Source organism: Eptatretus burgeri, chromosome 22, assembly GCF_056783735.1.
Source record: "Eptatretus burgeri isolate ZD-2024b chromosome 22, Ebu_testis_v1, whole genome shotgun sequence".
Lineage (NCBI taxonomy): Eukaryota > Metazoa > Chordata > Myxini > Myxiniformes > Myxinidae > Eptatretus > Eptatretus burgeri.
In genome coordinates this window covers 505,635-522,069 of record NC_140982.1, presented here as the reverse complement: position 1 = coordinate 522,069, position 16,435 = coordinate 505,635, and the positions used below count along the sequence as shown (strand labels likewise).

The 16,435-nt window shown below is 46.0% G+C and overlaps 2 protein-coding genes and 1 pseudogene across 6 annotated transcripts in view; 1 reads left to right on the top strand and 2 right to left on the bottom strand.

The window, feature by feature from the left end:
* The window catches only part of LOC147007998 (uncharacterized), a 92,306-nt gene that overhangs the window by 59,829 nt on the left and 16,042 nt on the right, over nucleotides 1-16,435 (bottom strand). The window lies entirely within an intron of this gene.
* Nucleotides 7,378-14,805, top strand: LOC147007999 (uncharacterized). 2 transcript variants are annotated; one of them, XR_015053699.1, is made up of 3 exons: nucleotides 7,416-8,044; nucleotides 9,374-9,563; nucleotides 13,866-14,805. XR_015053699.1 is itself a non-coding variant. In XM_085865907.1 (2 exons), exons 1-2 carry the CDS (start codon nucleotides 7,586-7,588, stop codon nucleotides 13,959-13,961), a joined length of 555 nt encoding a protein of 184 aa, XP_085722033.1. In that variant the 5' UTR covers nucleotides 7,378-7,585; the 3' UTR covers nucleotides 13,962-14,805. The 2 variants fall into 2 exon arrangements, 1 of the variants encoding a protein (XP_085722033.1); XM_085865907.1 differs by lacking the exon at nucleotides 9,374-9,563 and having other exon boundaries at nucleotides 7,378-8,044.
* LOC147008000 (uncharacterized) lies at nucleotides 8,043-9,307 on the bottom strand (annotated as a pseudogene).

The following is a 16,435-nucleotide window of genomic DNA, read 5'->3' as shown; positions in this document are numbered from 1 at the left end:
TTAAATATGTAAAATACAATGGAACGGAGTGAACTCTGCCTTCCAGAACAGCTTCCAAAACGTCTGTTGGGGTTATATTATGTAACGTCTGTTATGTTGTCGTGGAAGCTATTGTCTTTCTGTGGAAGGTTGGATGGATTGAGACTTCGATGGAGAAAGTCCTCCAACTCTTCTTGGCATGCCACGACACAATCCTGGGAGAGGGAGTCGGGACGGGCACAGAGATGAGGTCATCATCATCATCATCATCGAGGATAATTAAATAATGAAGCTGAATATGGAATCGAAGATTCAGGCCGAATGTGAGCGGATTGTATTGCACGTGTCGTGTCTCACGGGGCTCCTGTTGATGGTTTCGGAGATCTTGAACAGGGAGGTTGTCAATCCAGGCCAAGACTCAATCGGAGGTCCCAATCCCATAATTTCCACGTAGATACTTCCAGCAGCAATTAGAGAAGGACGTCTTACTGAGAACTTTATGTCTGTAGCCGGGTTGGATCATAAAAAGGTTAAATACGATGAACACGAGCACAGTATTCAACAGTCATTGTACATTGAAACAGGTGCTCAACAGGTGGGTGTACACATGACGTCATTACCCTCGCCGGAGAAGAGGTTATTGCATTTGGGTCTGTTTGTCCGCAAAGAACTTTCGTGTTTTGCTTTGCAACCGCTTGTCGAAGTGAGACAAAATTTTCACAAGAGGAAGGACTACTCACGTGGAATGTTTTGATCGTAATTATGACGTCATAAGTCATTTCGTGTGTCAGACATTTTGGTAAAACGGAAAAACTTTGGACTTCTGTATCACTGAGACCACACCAAGGAAAAAATTGAAACTTAGCACGTGGAAAATACTCATGGGGAATATGTGTAATTTTTTATGATGTCATAGGTGCCTTCGTTATGACGTCATAATTGCATATGTAGAACGCTTCATCCCTCCGATGTGTATGAGAGTGAGCAAGGGATAAATTGGTCTGCAGAAAAAAAATTGTTGACGTCATTGGTCATGTCATTCAGCAGCCGTATTGTTAAAAAAAAGAAAAACCTCTAAAAATCTTCTCCAGAACAGATAGACAGATCGAATGGAATCTTCACACACATGTTCCCCAAGACTTGGGGATACCAGGGTATTCACAAATAATTGATGTCACATGGTCTGGCAGCCATGTTGGATTGCGCAAAAAATCTTTCAAAAATTATTTCTTTTGAACTGCTTCACCAATCAACGTGAAACGTCACAATTATGATCTGGTAGTGATGGGGAATGCATGTTTTAAATTTCAACCTGATCGGACACATGGTCTGGCAGCCAGAATTATTTAATTTTTTGATCTGGGTTCTTTTTGATTTATTTAATTTTATTTGAATGAGGCTCACTTGGTGACACCTTGATGGGTTTGAGGGTAGAGGAGTAGCAGCTGAAACCCAAATCCTATCCAGAAACGCAGCGCAACTCTACCATCGCTTCGGTCCCTTAACTACCACTACCACTACCACGAGTTACACGAGTAAGGTTTAGTGTATACATGTTTAGAGACCCTTAATGATTGCCAATGAGGATCTATAATTCCTGAAATGTTGAAGGGAGTGTGACCCTTTGGTGGACCCAGACATAAAGCTTGTGATACTGAAGGTAAAATGTATCTCCAGGTCAAAACACAATCCGAACACTACACCGGTAGTCGGTAGAGAACATACCCCTCCGCCAGGCTGAACAGTTCACGTTTTGTATCTCCTGACGGGTCGGATCGGGATTCAAACCTGGGACCAAACTCGAATCGCCTTTTGCCAACAAATCCACTAAGTTTTGTGACAACTCATCAACAACTTTTTTGAAACATCCAGCTCCGTATCCTTTGTGGACCCGACGGTCTATCTCTCTCTCTCGATGGTGAAGAATGGCTTCACATAATTAAATAAATCTCTCGCATCCCGATCCTCACAAAAATCGAACCACTTCCACCTTGGCAGACACCCAACCCGTCCGTCGAGTTTCGTCCGGATCCGTGGACAACTTTTTGAGATATCCTGCTCACACGGACAGGACGGAGACGGGAGTGGGAACATAACCTGCACCTGTCCACCGTCGGTCACTGAAGTAAATATAGCACAGGCTTGACGGGCCAAACGTCCTCTCGGTTCATCAAAGTCCCTTCCAGTGCTCGTATCCTGCCGTCACACACTCACACAACGACGCGCGCGCGCACACACACACACGCACGCACACACACACACACACACACACACACACACACACACACACACACACACACACACACACACACACACACACACACACACACACAACGAACTTCCCCCACACCTCGCATTACGTAGGTCCGATTTCTTGTATTCCCACCCCCGATCATTGCCGGTTCTTCTGAGAAGACTCTTCTGCACTTATTTTCTCCCTACCGTTCAATATCTTAACTGTCATCATCACATCTCTTTGTATTCAGCACTTTTATTGGTTTTTAAACACAAACTTTAAACCCACCGACTCTCCTCAGCGATCAACATGAAGCAAGGCGCGCGAAGGAGCACGGAGATCACGTGACTTCTGCAATGCTGCGCGACAATCGGTGCGCATGCGCAGATCGAGTGATTCTTCTTCGCACGAAGCACGAAGCACTCTCCCACTTCAGTCTGTTTTTAGCCGCGTCTCGTGTAGCGAATGTTGGCTCTAAGAAAGCTACGCGTTGTTCTTCTTCTTCTTCTTCTTCTTCTTCTTCTTCTTCTTCTTCTTCTTCTTCTTCTTCTGGTGAAGACAAAACCGTGAGGACTCTGCTCTTTTATATACAGGATCTGGATCTCCTTAAATACTAAACACCTGTACACATCCTCGCATTGAGGGTGCCTTTTGAGAGCGTCTATCATCAACTTTTAAATATATTCGGACATTTGCTTTTTAAGTTTCGAAAAATTCACGTTACCATTTAAAGATTATTCCATTTAATGTGTTGTAATTTCGTAAATACACGATTTTCTCGTCATGAACAGGAGCCTCCATGACAGGTCTCGCTATTGGCTCCATCAAGGCACGTAATGAAATATCGGAAGTTGTTGTTGTTATTGCCTTTAGTACACGGCTCTTGGACACATTTGTCCTTGTTCACGTACGAGGGTTGTGGCATGTTGTGGCATCGAGGGAGAAAATGGCCGAAAAGGTTTTACGATCGGATTATTTTTTAATACGCCTTTCGCTACTCCGAATATGAACTGATTTTATTTAAATTATTTAATTCTCTCTGTCAAATAAATATTTCACCGCTTTATAGACATTTTATTTGTGTAAAGTATTAGGGAACGCAGTGAGATTCATACTTAATGCGTGCACGCGAGAATAGGAAACAACAACAACACAATACCCCTGGCTATTTGGAATCCGTGTCGTTGGATATGACTTTTTGCTTCCGGTTGTTTTTAAACGCTGTGCGGTGTATAAACACGATTGGGTTTTTTTTCTATCTTGTGAATATTACTTAACGCGTGCACATGAGAGAATAGGAAACAACAACAACAACACAATACCCTGGCAATTGTGAATCCGTGTCGTTGGCTATGACCCTTTTGCTTCCGTTTTTTTTTTTTGCCTCTGGTTTTTTTTGTTTCCGTTTTTTGTCATGGGGAATGATGCATGCCGGGAGATCATGACCGGAAGGGTTTATTTATTTATTTAATTATTACAGCGTGTGCGCTGTATACAATTGCACCGAGTTTGAAATGTTCCCTGCGTCATCTACCACGTCTCCGGTGGGTCCGGTGTCCCCCCGTCCCACCCCCCCCCCCCACGTGCCTCAAGACAGCTAATGACGGCCGTCCGGTAGATGCAGTGCGTAACCTCGACGGAAATGGCGACAATTGACGGAAATACCGGGGTATTTCATTGGAAATTTGTGAAACTAATGTGTTTTCTATGTGAAAACCATTTAATTTATTGCTTGACGGAAAAAAACGAAGAAACGCTCCCCTCATGTACGAACGAACGAACGAAAGACGTCATTTCCTTCCATCATGGCATTTCGCGCCGAATGCAGAAAGCTAAGTTCTTCTTATACCATCATTCTCTTTAATATTAGCCGTAAACAAGTGTTTCGTTATGCATTAGTAGTTGAAATTTACTTACAATCATTCTTTTGCGGCCCCCTGCCACGCTGTATCGAACGATTTCATTCCTTCTGTTATATATAAAGGTGCTTATCACAATAATACCAAGATTTTTACATTTCAAATATTAAGTAGGCTTTTTAATTGTTTTTCAACTGAAAAAGCATAAATTGCATATTTTAACATGAGTGCACTCATTTGATTCACCACACGCGCTGTATTGAAGGATTTCACTTGTTTTGTATTTAACATTATCGTGAGTGATTTTGAAACTCTTTCCGGAACTTATATTTTCTTTTATTCTTGACCAGAAGTATTGTTTATTTATTTATTCAATTATTTTTTTTTCCCCAAAGTTAATTTTAATAAAGATATCTCCCACATCATCAAAAAATCATTTTTAATCGTGATTTACATTATGTGATCGCTGATCCCGAATCCAGGCCAAAGTTACCGGAAATTGCGTCGAAATCATCAGCCGTGCGGCGCTTACATGTACCACGGTATAGTTGGCAAGTATACAGTTGTGAACACGTTATAGGTGAAGTCAGAAGCGAATGTAAGAAGAATTCTACGTTCGCTTCTCGGCTTTGCCTATTCCATATTAGCGAACGAAGTGAGCTTAATACTGTGACGTCCACGGGACTTGAACAGTCCCGCCAACGTAGAATGAGCCGAAACGATGGAGGCGGTTTATTTTTTATAACCCAAAGATGGCGGTTTTAATCGCTCTACCGCAAACGGGACGAGGAAGGTGGCACGAGTCGCTTTTCACTGAGTTAATTATGTTTATTCCTCTAACAGAAATAATAATAAGACTCGGAAAGAGGAGGGATCCGGGGCGATTCGACGGGATGGTGGTGTGGGTTCGGGCGTGGGGAAAACACAAACAATTCCAATGGATATACAAATCTCAAACCCTCTAAGGCGCCAGGTACACACACACACACACACACACACACACACACACACACACACACACACACACACACACACACACACACACACACACACACACACACACACACACACACACACACAAAACGTAGCTGGTCCTGGTGGTCAGGCTGGCCCGTGGTGTAGACGTAACAGTCCCTGGATTGGCGTCGGACGAGCTGGCGTTGCGCTCGTCAGGGGCAGGAGACACCGTGGTGCTGTCGACCTCCTGGTGTCGGCGCAAGTCCGCTCACAGCCGCCAGGGAGCCAGTTCTGGCGCCAAGTTGCGAGCAGGAGAGGGAGGCAGGTCCGCCCGCCGTTCGACCCCGTACTCCGAGCCAGCAGAACCCCAGAGCCAACCGAGGTGAGGCACGAGGCACAGCAAGGCCACGAGACCCGATGAATCCAGGATCGAATCAGCGCAACAAAACAGCACGCTCCCAGCACAACAGCCTCCACCAAAACGGTTTTTCTTTATCGATCTTCTTCCTCCCACCCCTTTTCCCCGAACAGAACCTTTTTATCCTCGAGTCCTCGTCACTTCCAATCGAGCCGTTTTATTGGCCCTCCGCCATCGCCTTCCGCCAATCGTGATCACGGGGCGGAGCCATCCGCAGCACTGTCATGTGACGTCACGGCAAGCCTCCAGGGAATACTAACAGGGTTTACGCAGACACACTTACCCTATCCCGTCTCCCTATCTAATTACGTGACAATTATCATTTCCCCCTTGAAGAAATGCACATTTACTAGACAACTTATCACCACTGAATTGCTACTTATTACATCGAGATCCTGGTAAACTCGAACAGCATGGCATACCTAATTAAACATCCGAATTACCCTTTGAATGCATACCCCCCCCCCCCTCAGACGTAACAATACTTAACGCGTGCACATGAGAGAATAGGAAACAACAACAACAACAACACAATACCCCTGGCTATTTGGAATCCGTGTCATTAGCTATGACCTTTTGCTTCAAGTTGTTTTTAAACGCTGTGCGGTGTAGAAACACGATTGGGTTTTATTTCTATCTTGTGAATATTACTTAACGCGTGCACATGAGAGAATAGGAAACAACAAAAACAGCACAATTCCCTGCCAATTGTGAATCCGTGTCGTTGCCTGTGACCCTTTTGCTTCCGTTTTTGTTTTGTTTCTGGTTTTTTTTTTTGTTTCCGTTTTTTGTCATGGGGAATGATGCATGCTGGGAGATAAAGGCATCTTCGAAGAGGCATGAAAGACCCAAATAATATCAGACATGGTGTACATTTCCTCCACTGATTTTAATAAAGATATCTCCCGCATCATCAAAAATAATTTTTAATCGTGATTTATGTTATTTGATTGCTGATCCCGAATCCAGGCCGAAGTAACCAGAAATTGCGTATTCAGTTTTGAACAAGTTAGAGGTAAAGTCAGAAGCGAATGTAAGAAGAATACTGCGTTCGCTTCTCGGGTTTGCCTATTCCATATTACAATTATTATACATAACTGGTGAGGGCTTGTGTTGCGTACTTTCACCAATTTCGATGTTTCATAATAGCGAACGTCGTGAGCTTCAGACTTAACGCGTGCACATGAGAGAATAGGAAACAACAACAACAACACAATACCCCTGACGATTTCGAATCCGTGTCGTTGGCTATGACCCTTTTGCTTCCGGTTGTTTTTAAACGCTGTGCGGTGTATAAACACGATTGGGTTTTATTTCTATCGTGAATATTACTTAACGCGTGCACATGAGATAATAGGAAACAACAACAACACAATACCATGGCAATTTTGAATCCGTGTCGTTGCCTATGAACCTTTTGCTTCCGTTTTTTTTTTTTTGCTTCTGGTTTTTTTTTGTTTCCGGTTTTTGTCATGGGGAATGATGCATGCCGGGAGATAAAGGCATCGTCGGAGACAAGAAAGACCCAAATATCAGACATGGTGTATATTTCCTCCACTGATTTTAATAAAGATATCTCCCGCATCATCAAAAAATAATTTTTAATCGTGATTTACGTTATTTGATCGCTGATCCCGAATCCAGGCCGAAGTAACCGGAAGTTGCGTATACAGTTGTGAACAAGTTATAGGTAAAGTCAGAAGCGAATGTAAGAAGAATACTACGTTCGCTTCTCGGCTTTGCCTATTCCATATTAATTTCTGTCGATAAATCTGCTTGGGAGGGAACACGGGTCACAAACTACTCCAGAAGAAGAAGAAGATTAGGAGGAAGAAGAATGCTCGCGAGTATTAGCTCCGCCCACCAAAGTTTTTTTTGTTGTAAAACCTGAAGAGCTGATTATAGAATAAATATTTCATCGATTTATACAAACCGTTTCGTGTGGTTTTAATTTATGATGAAAATAGTAATCTAACTGTGTGGAAGGAAATATCAGTCATAAAACAACAACAACAACAACAGTTGAAAAGATAGAAGTGAAGAGGAAGAAGAATCCCGACCGACGGTTTGTTGACCTCACCGATCGAGGCTGCTCCAGCTAGTGTTCCCGCTCGAAGGTCTCCTGAATATTTGACCATGGAGGACGATCCGCTGATGCGAGAGACCATATCGGTGATCAAGGCCTACGTGACTCATCGTCTGGCACCGGACATGCCGCAGTCCCTCAACCGAGCGGCGGAAATTCTCATCGGTCTCGGTGATAAGGTGTTGTGTAAACACCGCGAGACCTTCGGGGAAGTGGCTGAGTGGCTGGATCTGGACCCGATCTGCGACATTTCGAAGAACGCCAACTTCGTGTTAACAATGGCGACTCACACGGCTAGAGAGGTGTTCTCCGATGATGAGGTGACCTGGGGACACCTCGTCATCCTCATCGCCCTGTTAACCTCGACGGCTCAGGAAGTGGAGAAACGGCACAGAGCGATACGAGCCCGGTTCACGACGGTGGACCAACGGGTCGACATGTTCTCCTTCGAGCTGAGCCGGGTCATGGTGATGCGCCACGGACCCTGGATTCGAGGACGAGGCGGCTGGGTGAGTCGTCGAGTCGGGGCCGCGGGACCGGGCCCCACATCGGTAGTCTGGGTTCGTGTAGTCGTTGTGTACGAGTGGGGAGAGAGAGGGCGGGCGGTTGGTGGGGATTCGACGGACGGTTCGATCGGCGCCGTCCTCTCATGGTGGGGATACAGGTCGGGGATGGGGAACCGGCACGGAGCGATGAGGGTTTGACCCGGTCAGAGCCCGGTACATGTGGATCGTGTCATGTGGATATGGCGGGAGTTTACCTCAACTGAAGGGTGTGTTTGTGTGTGTATGTTTGTATGTGTGTGTATGTATGTTTGTGTATGTGTGTTTATGTGTGTGTATGTTTGTATGTGTGTGTTTATGTGTGTGTGTGTATGTTTGTATGTGTGTGTATGTATGTTTGTGTATGTGTGTTTATGTGTGTGTGTATGTTTGTATGTGTGTGTATGTATGTTTGTGTATGTGTGTTTATGTGTGTGTGAATGTGTGTTTATGTGTGCGCGGTGTGTGTGTGTGTGTGTGTGTGTGTGTGTGTGTATGTGTGTGTGTTTGTGTGTGTATGCTTATATGTGTGTGTTTGTGTGTGTATGTGTGTTTATGTGTATGTGTGTTTGTGTGTGTGTATGTGTGTTTATGTGTATGTGTGTTTATGTGTGTGCGGTGTGTGTGTGTGTGTGTGTATGTGTGTCTATGTGTGTGTATGTGTGTTTATGTGTGTGCGGTGTGTGTGCGTGTGTATGTGTGTGTGTGTGTGTGTGTATGTGTGTGTGTGTTTATATGTGTGTGTTTGTGTGTGTATGTGTGTGTATTTGTGTGTGTGTGTGTTTGTGTGTGTTTATGTGTGTGTGTGTGTATATTTGTATGTGTGTGTGTGTGTGTATGTATGTGTGTGTGTTTATGTGTGTGTATGTGTTTATGTGTGTGGTGGTGTGTGTGCGTGTGTATGTGTGTGTGTGTGTATATGTGTGTGTGTGTTTGTGTGTGTGTGTTTGTGTGTGTGTGTGTGTTTATATGTGTGTGTTTGTGTATGTGTGTGTGTATGTGTGTGTGTATGTGTGTGTGTGTGTATGTGTGTTTATGTGTGTGTGTGTATGTGTGTTTATGTGTGTGCGGTGTGTGTGCGTGTGTATGTGTGTGTATGTGTGTGTGTGTGTGTGTGTGTGTGTGTGTGTGCGGTGTGTGTGTGTGTTTATGTGTGTGTTTGTGTTTGTGTGTGTGTGTGTGTATGTGTGTGTGTTTGTGTGTGCGTATGTGTGTGTGTGTCTGTGTGTGTGTGTGTGTCTGTCTCTGTGTGTGTGTGTGTGTGTGTGTGTGTGTGTATGTGTGTGTGTGTCTCAGGATGATTTTGTCCGAAGGTTCGAAGGAAGATTTCGTGTGAAGGAAGATTTGGTTCGAAGCTCCAAACGAACATGTCCGTGTTTCTTTATGAGCCCAAGGTTCTGTGCTGTGGTGGTGTTTGGGATCCTGCCCATCATTGCTGGGATCATCACATATCTCACCTTCCACATGGATCCTGACGGACTTTGAGGTAAAACCTGATTGTCGACGACCACACGTGGAAGGTTGAACTCTCGAACACGTTGTGTTCGTACATGTGGTAGTAGTAATGGAAGGAGTAGTAATAATGGCAGTAGTGATGGTAGTAGTAATGATGGCAGTAATGATGGGAGTCGTGATGGTCGTAGTAATGATGGTAGTAGCGATGGAAGTAGTAATGATGGGCGTCGTGATGGTAGTAGTCATGATGATAGTAGTAATGTCAGCACAAGTGGTAGGCGTGATGTTACTGGCTGTGATGTTAGTACTAGTGATGGTAGTAGTAGTGATGGTAGTAGTTGTGATGGTAGAAGTAATGTGAGCACAAGTGGTAGGCGTGATGTTTGTAGCTGTGATGTTAGTACTCATGATGGGAGTAGTAGAGAGGGGAGGAGTAATGTTAGCACAAGTGGTAGTCGTGATGCTTGTCGTAGTGATGTTAGTACTAGTGATGGTAGAGTAATGTTTGCACAAATGGTTGGCGTGATAGTAGTCATAGTAGAGTTGTTAGTACCAGTGATGGTAGTAGTAATTACGATAGTAGCAGTGGTGTAGTGCCAAATTTTGAGGTACCGGAGCCCTGCAAAAATGTTGGCCGTGACGTCATCGCCAGATTTTTCCTTCACATCAAGAGTGAGCACGACACGAACCATTTGAGTCCCCAAAATGAGTGATACATTAAAGAAAGAGCACACATTTCACTACCATGATAAAAAGGCTGCCGCGTTGCCTCAACGGTTAAGGTGGCTGGGTTAAGATCTTAGGGTCTTGAGTTTGAGCCCCTGTCGAGCCGTTAAATAACACCTGGTGGGTCGACTCAGCCTGTCACATCCTTCCGAGGTCGGAAAATTAAATTCCATGCTACTGGTAACCGGGGCACTGCATCAGTATTGTAGTCACGCTTCCACAAGATGATGCAACCAACAGCTGCAGGCTGCATCTGAACCAACAACAACCATGATAAACGAAAGTTTAAAAGTAAATGGACACGCCCACTTAATCTCACAATGGACACGCCCACTTAATGTCCAATGGACACGCCCACTTAATCTCACAATGGACACGCCCACTTAATCTCACAATGGACACGCCCCACTTAATCACACAATGGACACGCCCACTTAATCTCACAATGGGCACGCCCACTTAATCTCACAATGGACACGTCCACTTAATCTCACAATGGACACGCCCACTTAATCTCACAATAGACACGCCCACTTAATCTCACAATGGACACGCCCATTTAATCTCACAATGGACACGCCCACTTAATCTCACAATTGACACGCCCACTTAATCTCACAATGGACACGCCCATTTAATCTCACAATGGACACTCCCACTTAATCTCACAATAGACACGCCCACTTAATCTCACAATGGACACGCCCACTTAATCTCACAATGGACAGTTGGACACTCCCACTTTATCTCACAATTGACACGCCCACTTAATCTCACAATGGACACGCCCACTTAATCTCACAATGGACACGCCCACTTAATCTCACAATGGACATTCACAAGGAGGGGGGTGAGAGGGGTGAGAGGGGGTGGCAAGAGAGGGGAGGGAGGAGGGGGGAGAGAGAAGGGCGAGAGAGGGGGTGAGAGGGGGGCAAGAGGGGCGATAGCAGGGGGAGAGAGGGGGTGAGGGGGAAAAGAGAAGGGAGAGAGAAGGGCGAGAGAGGGGTGAGAGGAGGGAGCAAGAGAGGGGAGGGAGAGAGGAGGGGGAGAGAAGGGAAAGAGAGGGTGGTGAGAGGGGGGGCAAGAAAAGGGAGAGAGGAGGGGGAGAGAGAAGGGCAAGAGGGGGGGCAAGAGAGAGGAGGGGAAAGAGAGGAGGGGGAGAGAGGGGGCGAGAGAGAGGGGCGTCACAATTCTTCTTCTTCGTTTGATATGACGTCACAATTGATGCTGGGGACCTGATACTGCAGGCATGAAGCTGCATCTCCTGGCACACACACCTGCGGGCACGCCCCTACGGGCCCACACAAGTCTATCTATAATTCCAGCAATCTCTGTGTGTCTGTCTGTCAGTTTGTTTGTCTGCGACCGCCGTTTCTCCACGACCGCCGGTCCGATCTGATTGAAACTTGCCAGGAATATTGCCGGGGCCCCGCGGATGTGCCTTTTCGAGGTTTGATATCGATCGGACGAGCGGTTCCCAAGTTACGGCCATGTATCTGTGAACCAATGACAGGACACGGTGTTATGACGTCACGAATGACGTCACAATTAATTTTTATTTAATTATTTTTTTTGAAGGATTGACGTCACAATTCTTCTTCGTTTGGTATGACATTACAATCGACACTGGGGACCTGGGTAAGGGCGTAGCCAGGCTGAGGCAGACGAGGCAGTTGCCTCGTCGCTCATTTCCTGAAATATGATCTGGCCTGAGCCCTCTGGCCATCTGAGCTCCCTGGGGAGTAAACGATCAAAGCTTCCCGGCAGTGCTCTGAATACTCTTATCTCCACTCCTATCACAATACCTAAATAGGACAATACTCCCACCCCCCCCCCGACCTCTTTTAGCCTCATCACTTTTGGACCTCTGGCTACACCAATACTGGGTATGTGCCTTTCTCTGGGTATGTGCCAAACTCCCAAGGTTTGATTATTGTTCAAATTATTAATTAATCCCAAGGTTTGAATTTTCCCGAGGGAAACAGCTGTTTTCCAAGGGTTTGAAAGCTGTTTTTCCCAAGGTTGGAATTAATCGTTGTGCTTGGTCGACATTTGTGAATACATTTACAGAGAGGGACTAGAGAGGAGGGGGAGAGAGGAGGGGCGAGAGAGGGGGTGAGGGGCAAGAGAGGGGAGGGAGAGAGGAGGGGGAGAGAGGGGGCGAGAGAGAGGAGGGGGGACAGAGGAGAGGGGAGAGAGGGGGTGGCAAGGGAGGGGAGGGAGAGAGGAGGGGGAGAGAGAAGGGCGAGAGAGGGGGTGAGAGGTGGCAAGAGAAGGGAGGGAGAGAGGAGGGGGAGAGAGAGGCGGTGAGAGGGGGGCCAAGAGAGGGGAGGGACAGAGGAAGGGGAGAGAGGGGGAAGAGGGGGGGCAAGAGAGGGGAGGGAGAGAGGGGGCGAGAGAGGTGGGGCGATAGAGGTGGGGCGATAGAGGTGGGAGGACAGAGGAGGGGGGAGAGAGGAGGCGTCACAATTCTTCTTCTTCGTTTGATATGACGTCACAATTGATGCTGGGGACCTGACACTGCAAGCACGAAGCTGCACATACTGGCACGCCCCTACGGGCCTGTACTAGTTTAACAAATAAAGAAAAGTTACATTTTTTATTGAGGACAATGTGGTGACAGGTGACAGAGTATGCATACTCACCTCTCAGCTGTCTAGCTTGGGTTCGAATCCCGACCCAGGTCTAAACTGTCATGGCGGTGGTTTACAGGCAGAGTGATTCATCAATGTGTGTGTCGTTCCTCGGTGGGACGATAAACTGGACGCCTCTTCTGCTCTTGAACTCGTTCTTTCGTTGTCTTTCACATTAGTTTGTGTCTTTCTTGGAATTGGAAGAAGTTGAAGCTTTGGGGCCGGATAAACATCCGACAGTGCTGAATGAGATGGCAGAGCATGTTGGGATGATGTTGACGTACTGGATATGACGTCATGTGCTTACCTGCTCTGCCGACACGAGTCCTCGTCATTGATGTATTCCAGGCCGACCTTGGCTCATACCATGTGATCGCCATTCTTCACAAAAACAGCCGCATCACTGAACTACTCAGATTTCAACTACCTGGGAGACATCCAAAGTGTCCCAATGCATTGACATGTCCAAGCTTCGGGACAACCTTTGACCCCGATTGTTTGGCCGTGAAAGCACACAAAGCGCAACAACTCAAGCTCAACCGATCGTGATTGTTGGTGTTTTGTTCTTTTTTATAACCGTTGTGGAGCTAAGCTTCACCTCGGATGGGAGTGAGGTGCGGAGCACCGCTCCGATGCATTCCAGTACCACTACACACCTGACAGCACTCCAGTAGTCATGTTAGGAGTCGTAATGGTCGGAGTAATGTTGGTATTGGTGATGTTGGTAGTTATGTTAATAAGTCGGAGAGATGGTAGTTGTAAGGGAGTACTATTGGTGGTCGTAGCTGTAGTCATCGTGGCCGATCACCATTGAAGAGCAAAGATAAGGTGGAAGATGAAAGGTTGAAAGACGTGTCACGATCCATTCTTTCTTCACAATCCACCATCGAACAACCACAGCTCATTACATTGCCATGGATGCGAGACACAGATTGATTCTGTCCTTTGTTCATTCCCTTTGCCACTCCCCATAGGTCAGAAGCGTGCATTCGGGAAGAGTGGAGAGAAGAATCTGTTGGAGAAGTTGGACCCGTAACTTCACCTCTTTGGGACCAATGATGGAATCCTGACCTCCATTGGTCACCTCCTGTGTTTGAGTTCCATAGAAGTGAACGTGTTTATTACCATATTCAGATGAGAGGGTATTGAATTCGGGTCCCTTTGTTTGTTTGTTCGAACAGAACGAGTTCTTGAGAGGGTTACCATTCAGAACCCCAAGACCCTTTAAGACCCCCAAAACCCTGTTAACCCTTACAACCCCAAGACTCATTTAGACCCCGAAGACCAAGAAGACTCAGAGGGCCCAAAATAACCCTGGGACTCCAAAGACCCTTTTGACCCCGAAGATATGTTAGGACCATTTAGACCCCAAAGTCTCCATAGAACTCGTTACACCCCTGAGAACCTTTAGCTCCTCTTTGACCTTTTCAAACCCCGAAGACACCAAGACTCCATTTGACCCTATATACCTTCACACCTTTCAGACATGTAATACCCTATAAACCCCTTTGACCATTAGACCCTTTTGTGACAATTCCATTTCTTTCGACCTTAAATTACACTCTTTAGATCTCTTCGACGTTTTATGACAATTTTCACCCATTTAGACATTTTCAGAGCTCTCTACCTTTCAAATGCTCTTTCTTGTTGAGATTTTCTTTAATTAATTAATTAACTTGTTCGTTTGTTTATTTATTTAAAGAGGTCTCACCATAGAGTTACATACTAGAAGTAGAGTGCGCACAATTCAAACCTCTCGAATTGAACAGCGACGCACGCACACCATTCTGGGCAAGTGTGCTCGAAGAGAACCCGGAAGTGTGTACGTGTGTTAAAGTGCGAAAGATGTTGACAAAGCTTTACTCTGATGTTGACAAAGTTGAAATGGCACGAATAAACTCGCTGAGAGAGAGAGAGAGAGGGCATTGAAAGATGTGTGGTCTTCTTCGTTCGTATGCAGCACAAGGCTGCAAGGTAGCGGCAGCAGGGTAGCCTCATTGGCTGAGGGCTGCGAGATGGTGGTTTGAACCCGGCCAAGTCAGAACAAAGTTAAGACGTTAAATCTAAAGAAGGAACCTTCATCCTGCGGTAACATCTGGGCATCCTGGGGTCTTTTGGACGCCCCACCCCCACCACAAGGGAAAATAATTTTCGAAAAAAATGTTCTTAATGATTTTATTGCAATAACATCATGTTTCCTCCTCCGGGGCGGACTTGCTCGCATGAGATCGGGGAAGGCCTCCGCCTGCTCAGCACGTTTGGCTAGTTTCTGACGTCACACCGATCAATCATCAGCCTCGGGGGCGTGACTTCGCCCTCCGTCACCCTTGGAGGCGGGGCTTCTGCCTGCTCGGCACGTTTGGCTCGCTTGTAAATGCAAAAACGTCCGAATAGGTTACAGCGGGGCAATCACATACTGAGGGAACTTATTGTTAATCCCTAGCCTATTAACCCCGCACCACTCCCCTGTGTGGTGACACGTAACACTTCAGCTCACAGTTTCCCCACTTAATTACATCGAGATGTCTCCTACACGTTCACGGACAAAAACAACTCTATTCAATCCTAACTTTCCTTTTAAATTCCTCCATCAACCCCGACAACCGCAACAATACTAAACAAAGGCAGTAAAAAGATGGCTTATTTAAAACACAGTCCATTGAACGATACACTGCACATAAACACAATAAAAGGTTCAACATGTAAAATACAATGGAACAGAGTGAACTCTGCCTTCCAGAACAGCTTCCAAAACGTCTGTTGGGGTTATATTATGTAACGTCTGTTATGTTGTCGTGGAAGCCATTGTCTTTCTGTGGAAGGTTGGATGGATTGAGACTTCGATGGAGAAAGTCCTCCAACTCTTCTTGGCACGCCACGACACAATCCTGGGAGAGGGAGTCGGGACGGGCACAGAGATTAGGTCATCATCATCATCCTCATCATCGAGGATAATGACATAATGAAGCTGAATATGGAAACGAAGATTCAGGCCGAATGTGAGCGGATTGTATTGCACGTGTCGTGTCTCACGGGGCTCCTGTTGATGGTTTCGGAGATCTTGTACAGGGAGGTTATGAATCCAGGCCAAGACTCAATCGGAGGTCTCAATCCCATAATTGCCGCGTAGATACTTCCAGCAGCAATTAGAGACGGACGTCTCACTGAGAACTTTGTGTCTGTCGCCGGGTTGGATCATAAAAAGGTTAAATACGATGAACACGAGCACAATATTCAACAGTCATTGAACATTGAAACAGGTGCTCAACAGGTGGGTGTACACATGACGTCATTACCCTCGCCGGAGGAGAGGGTATTGCATTTGGGTCTGTCTGCAAAGAACTTTCGTGTTTTGCTTTGCAACCGCTTGTCGAAGTGAGACAAAATTTTCACAATAGGAAGGACTACTCATGACGAATGTTTTGATCGTAATTATGACGTCATAAGTCACTTGGTGTGTCAGCCATTTAGGTAAAACGGAAAAACGACCTCTGTATCACTGAAACCACACCAAGGAAAAAATTGAAACTTAGCACGTGGCAAG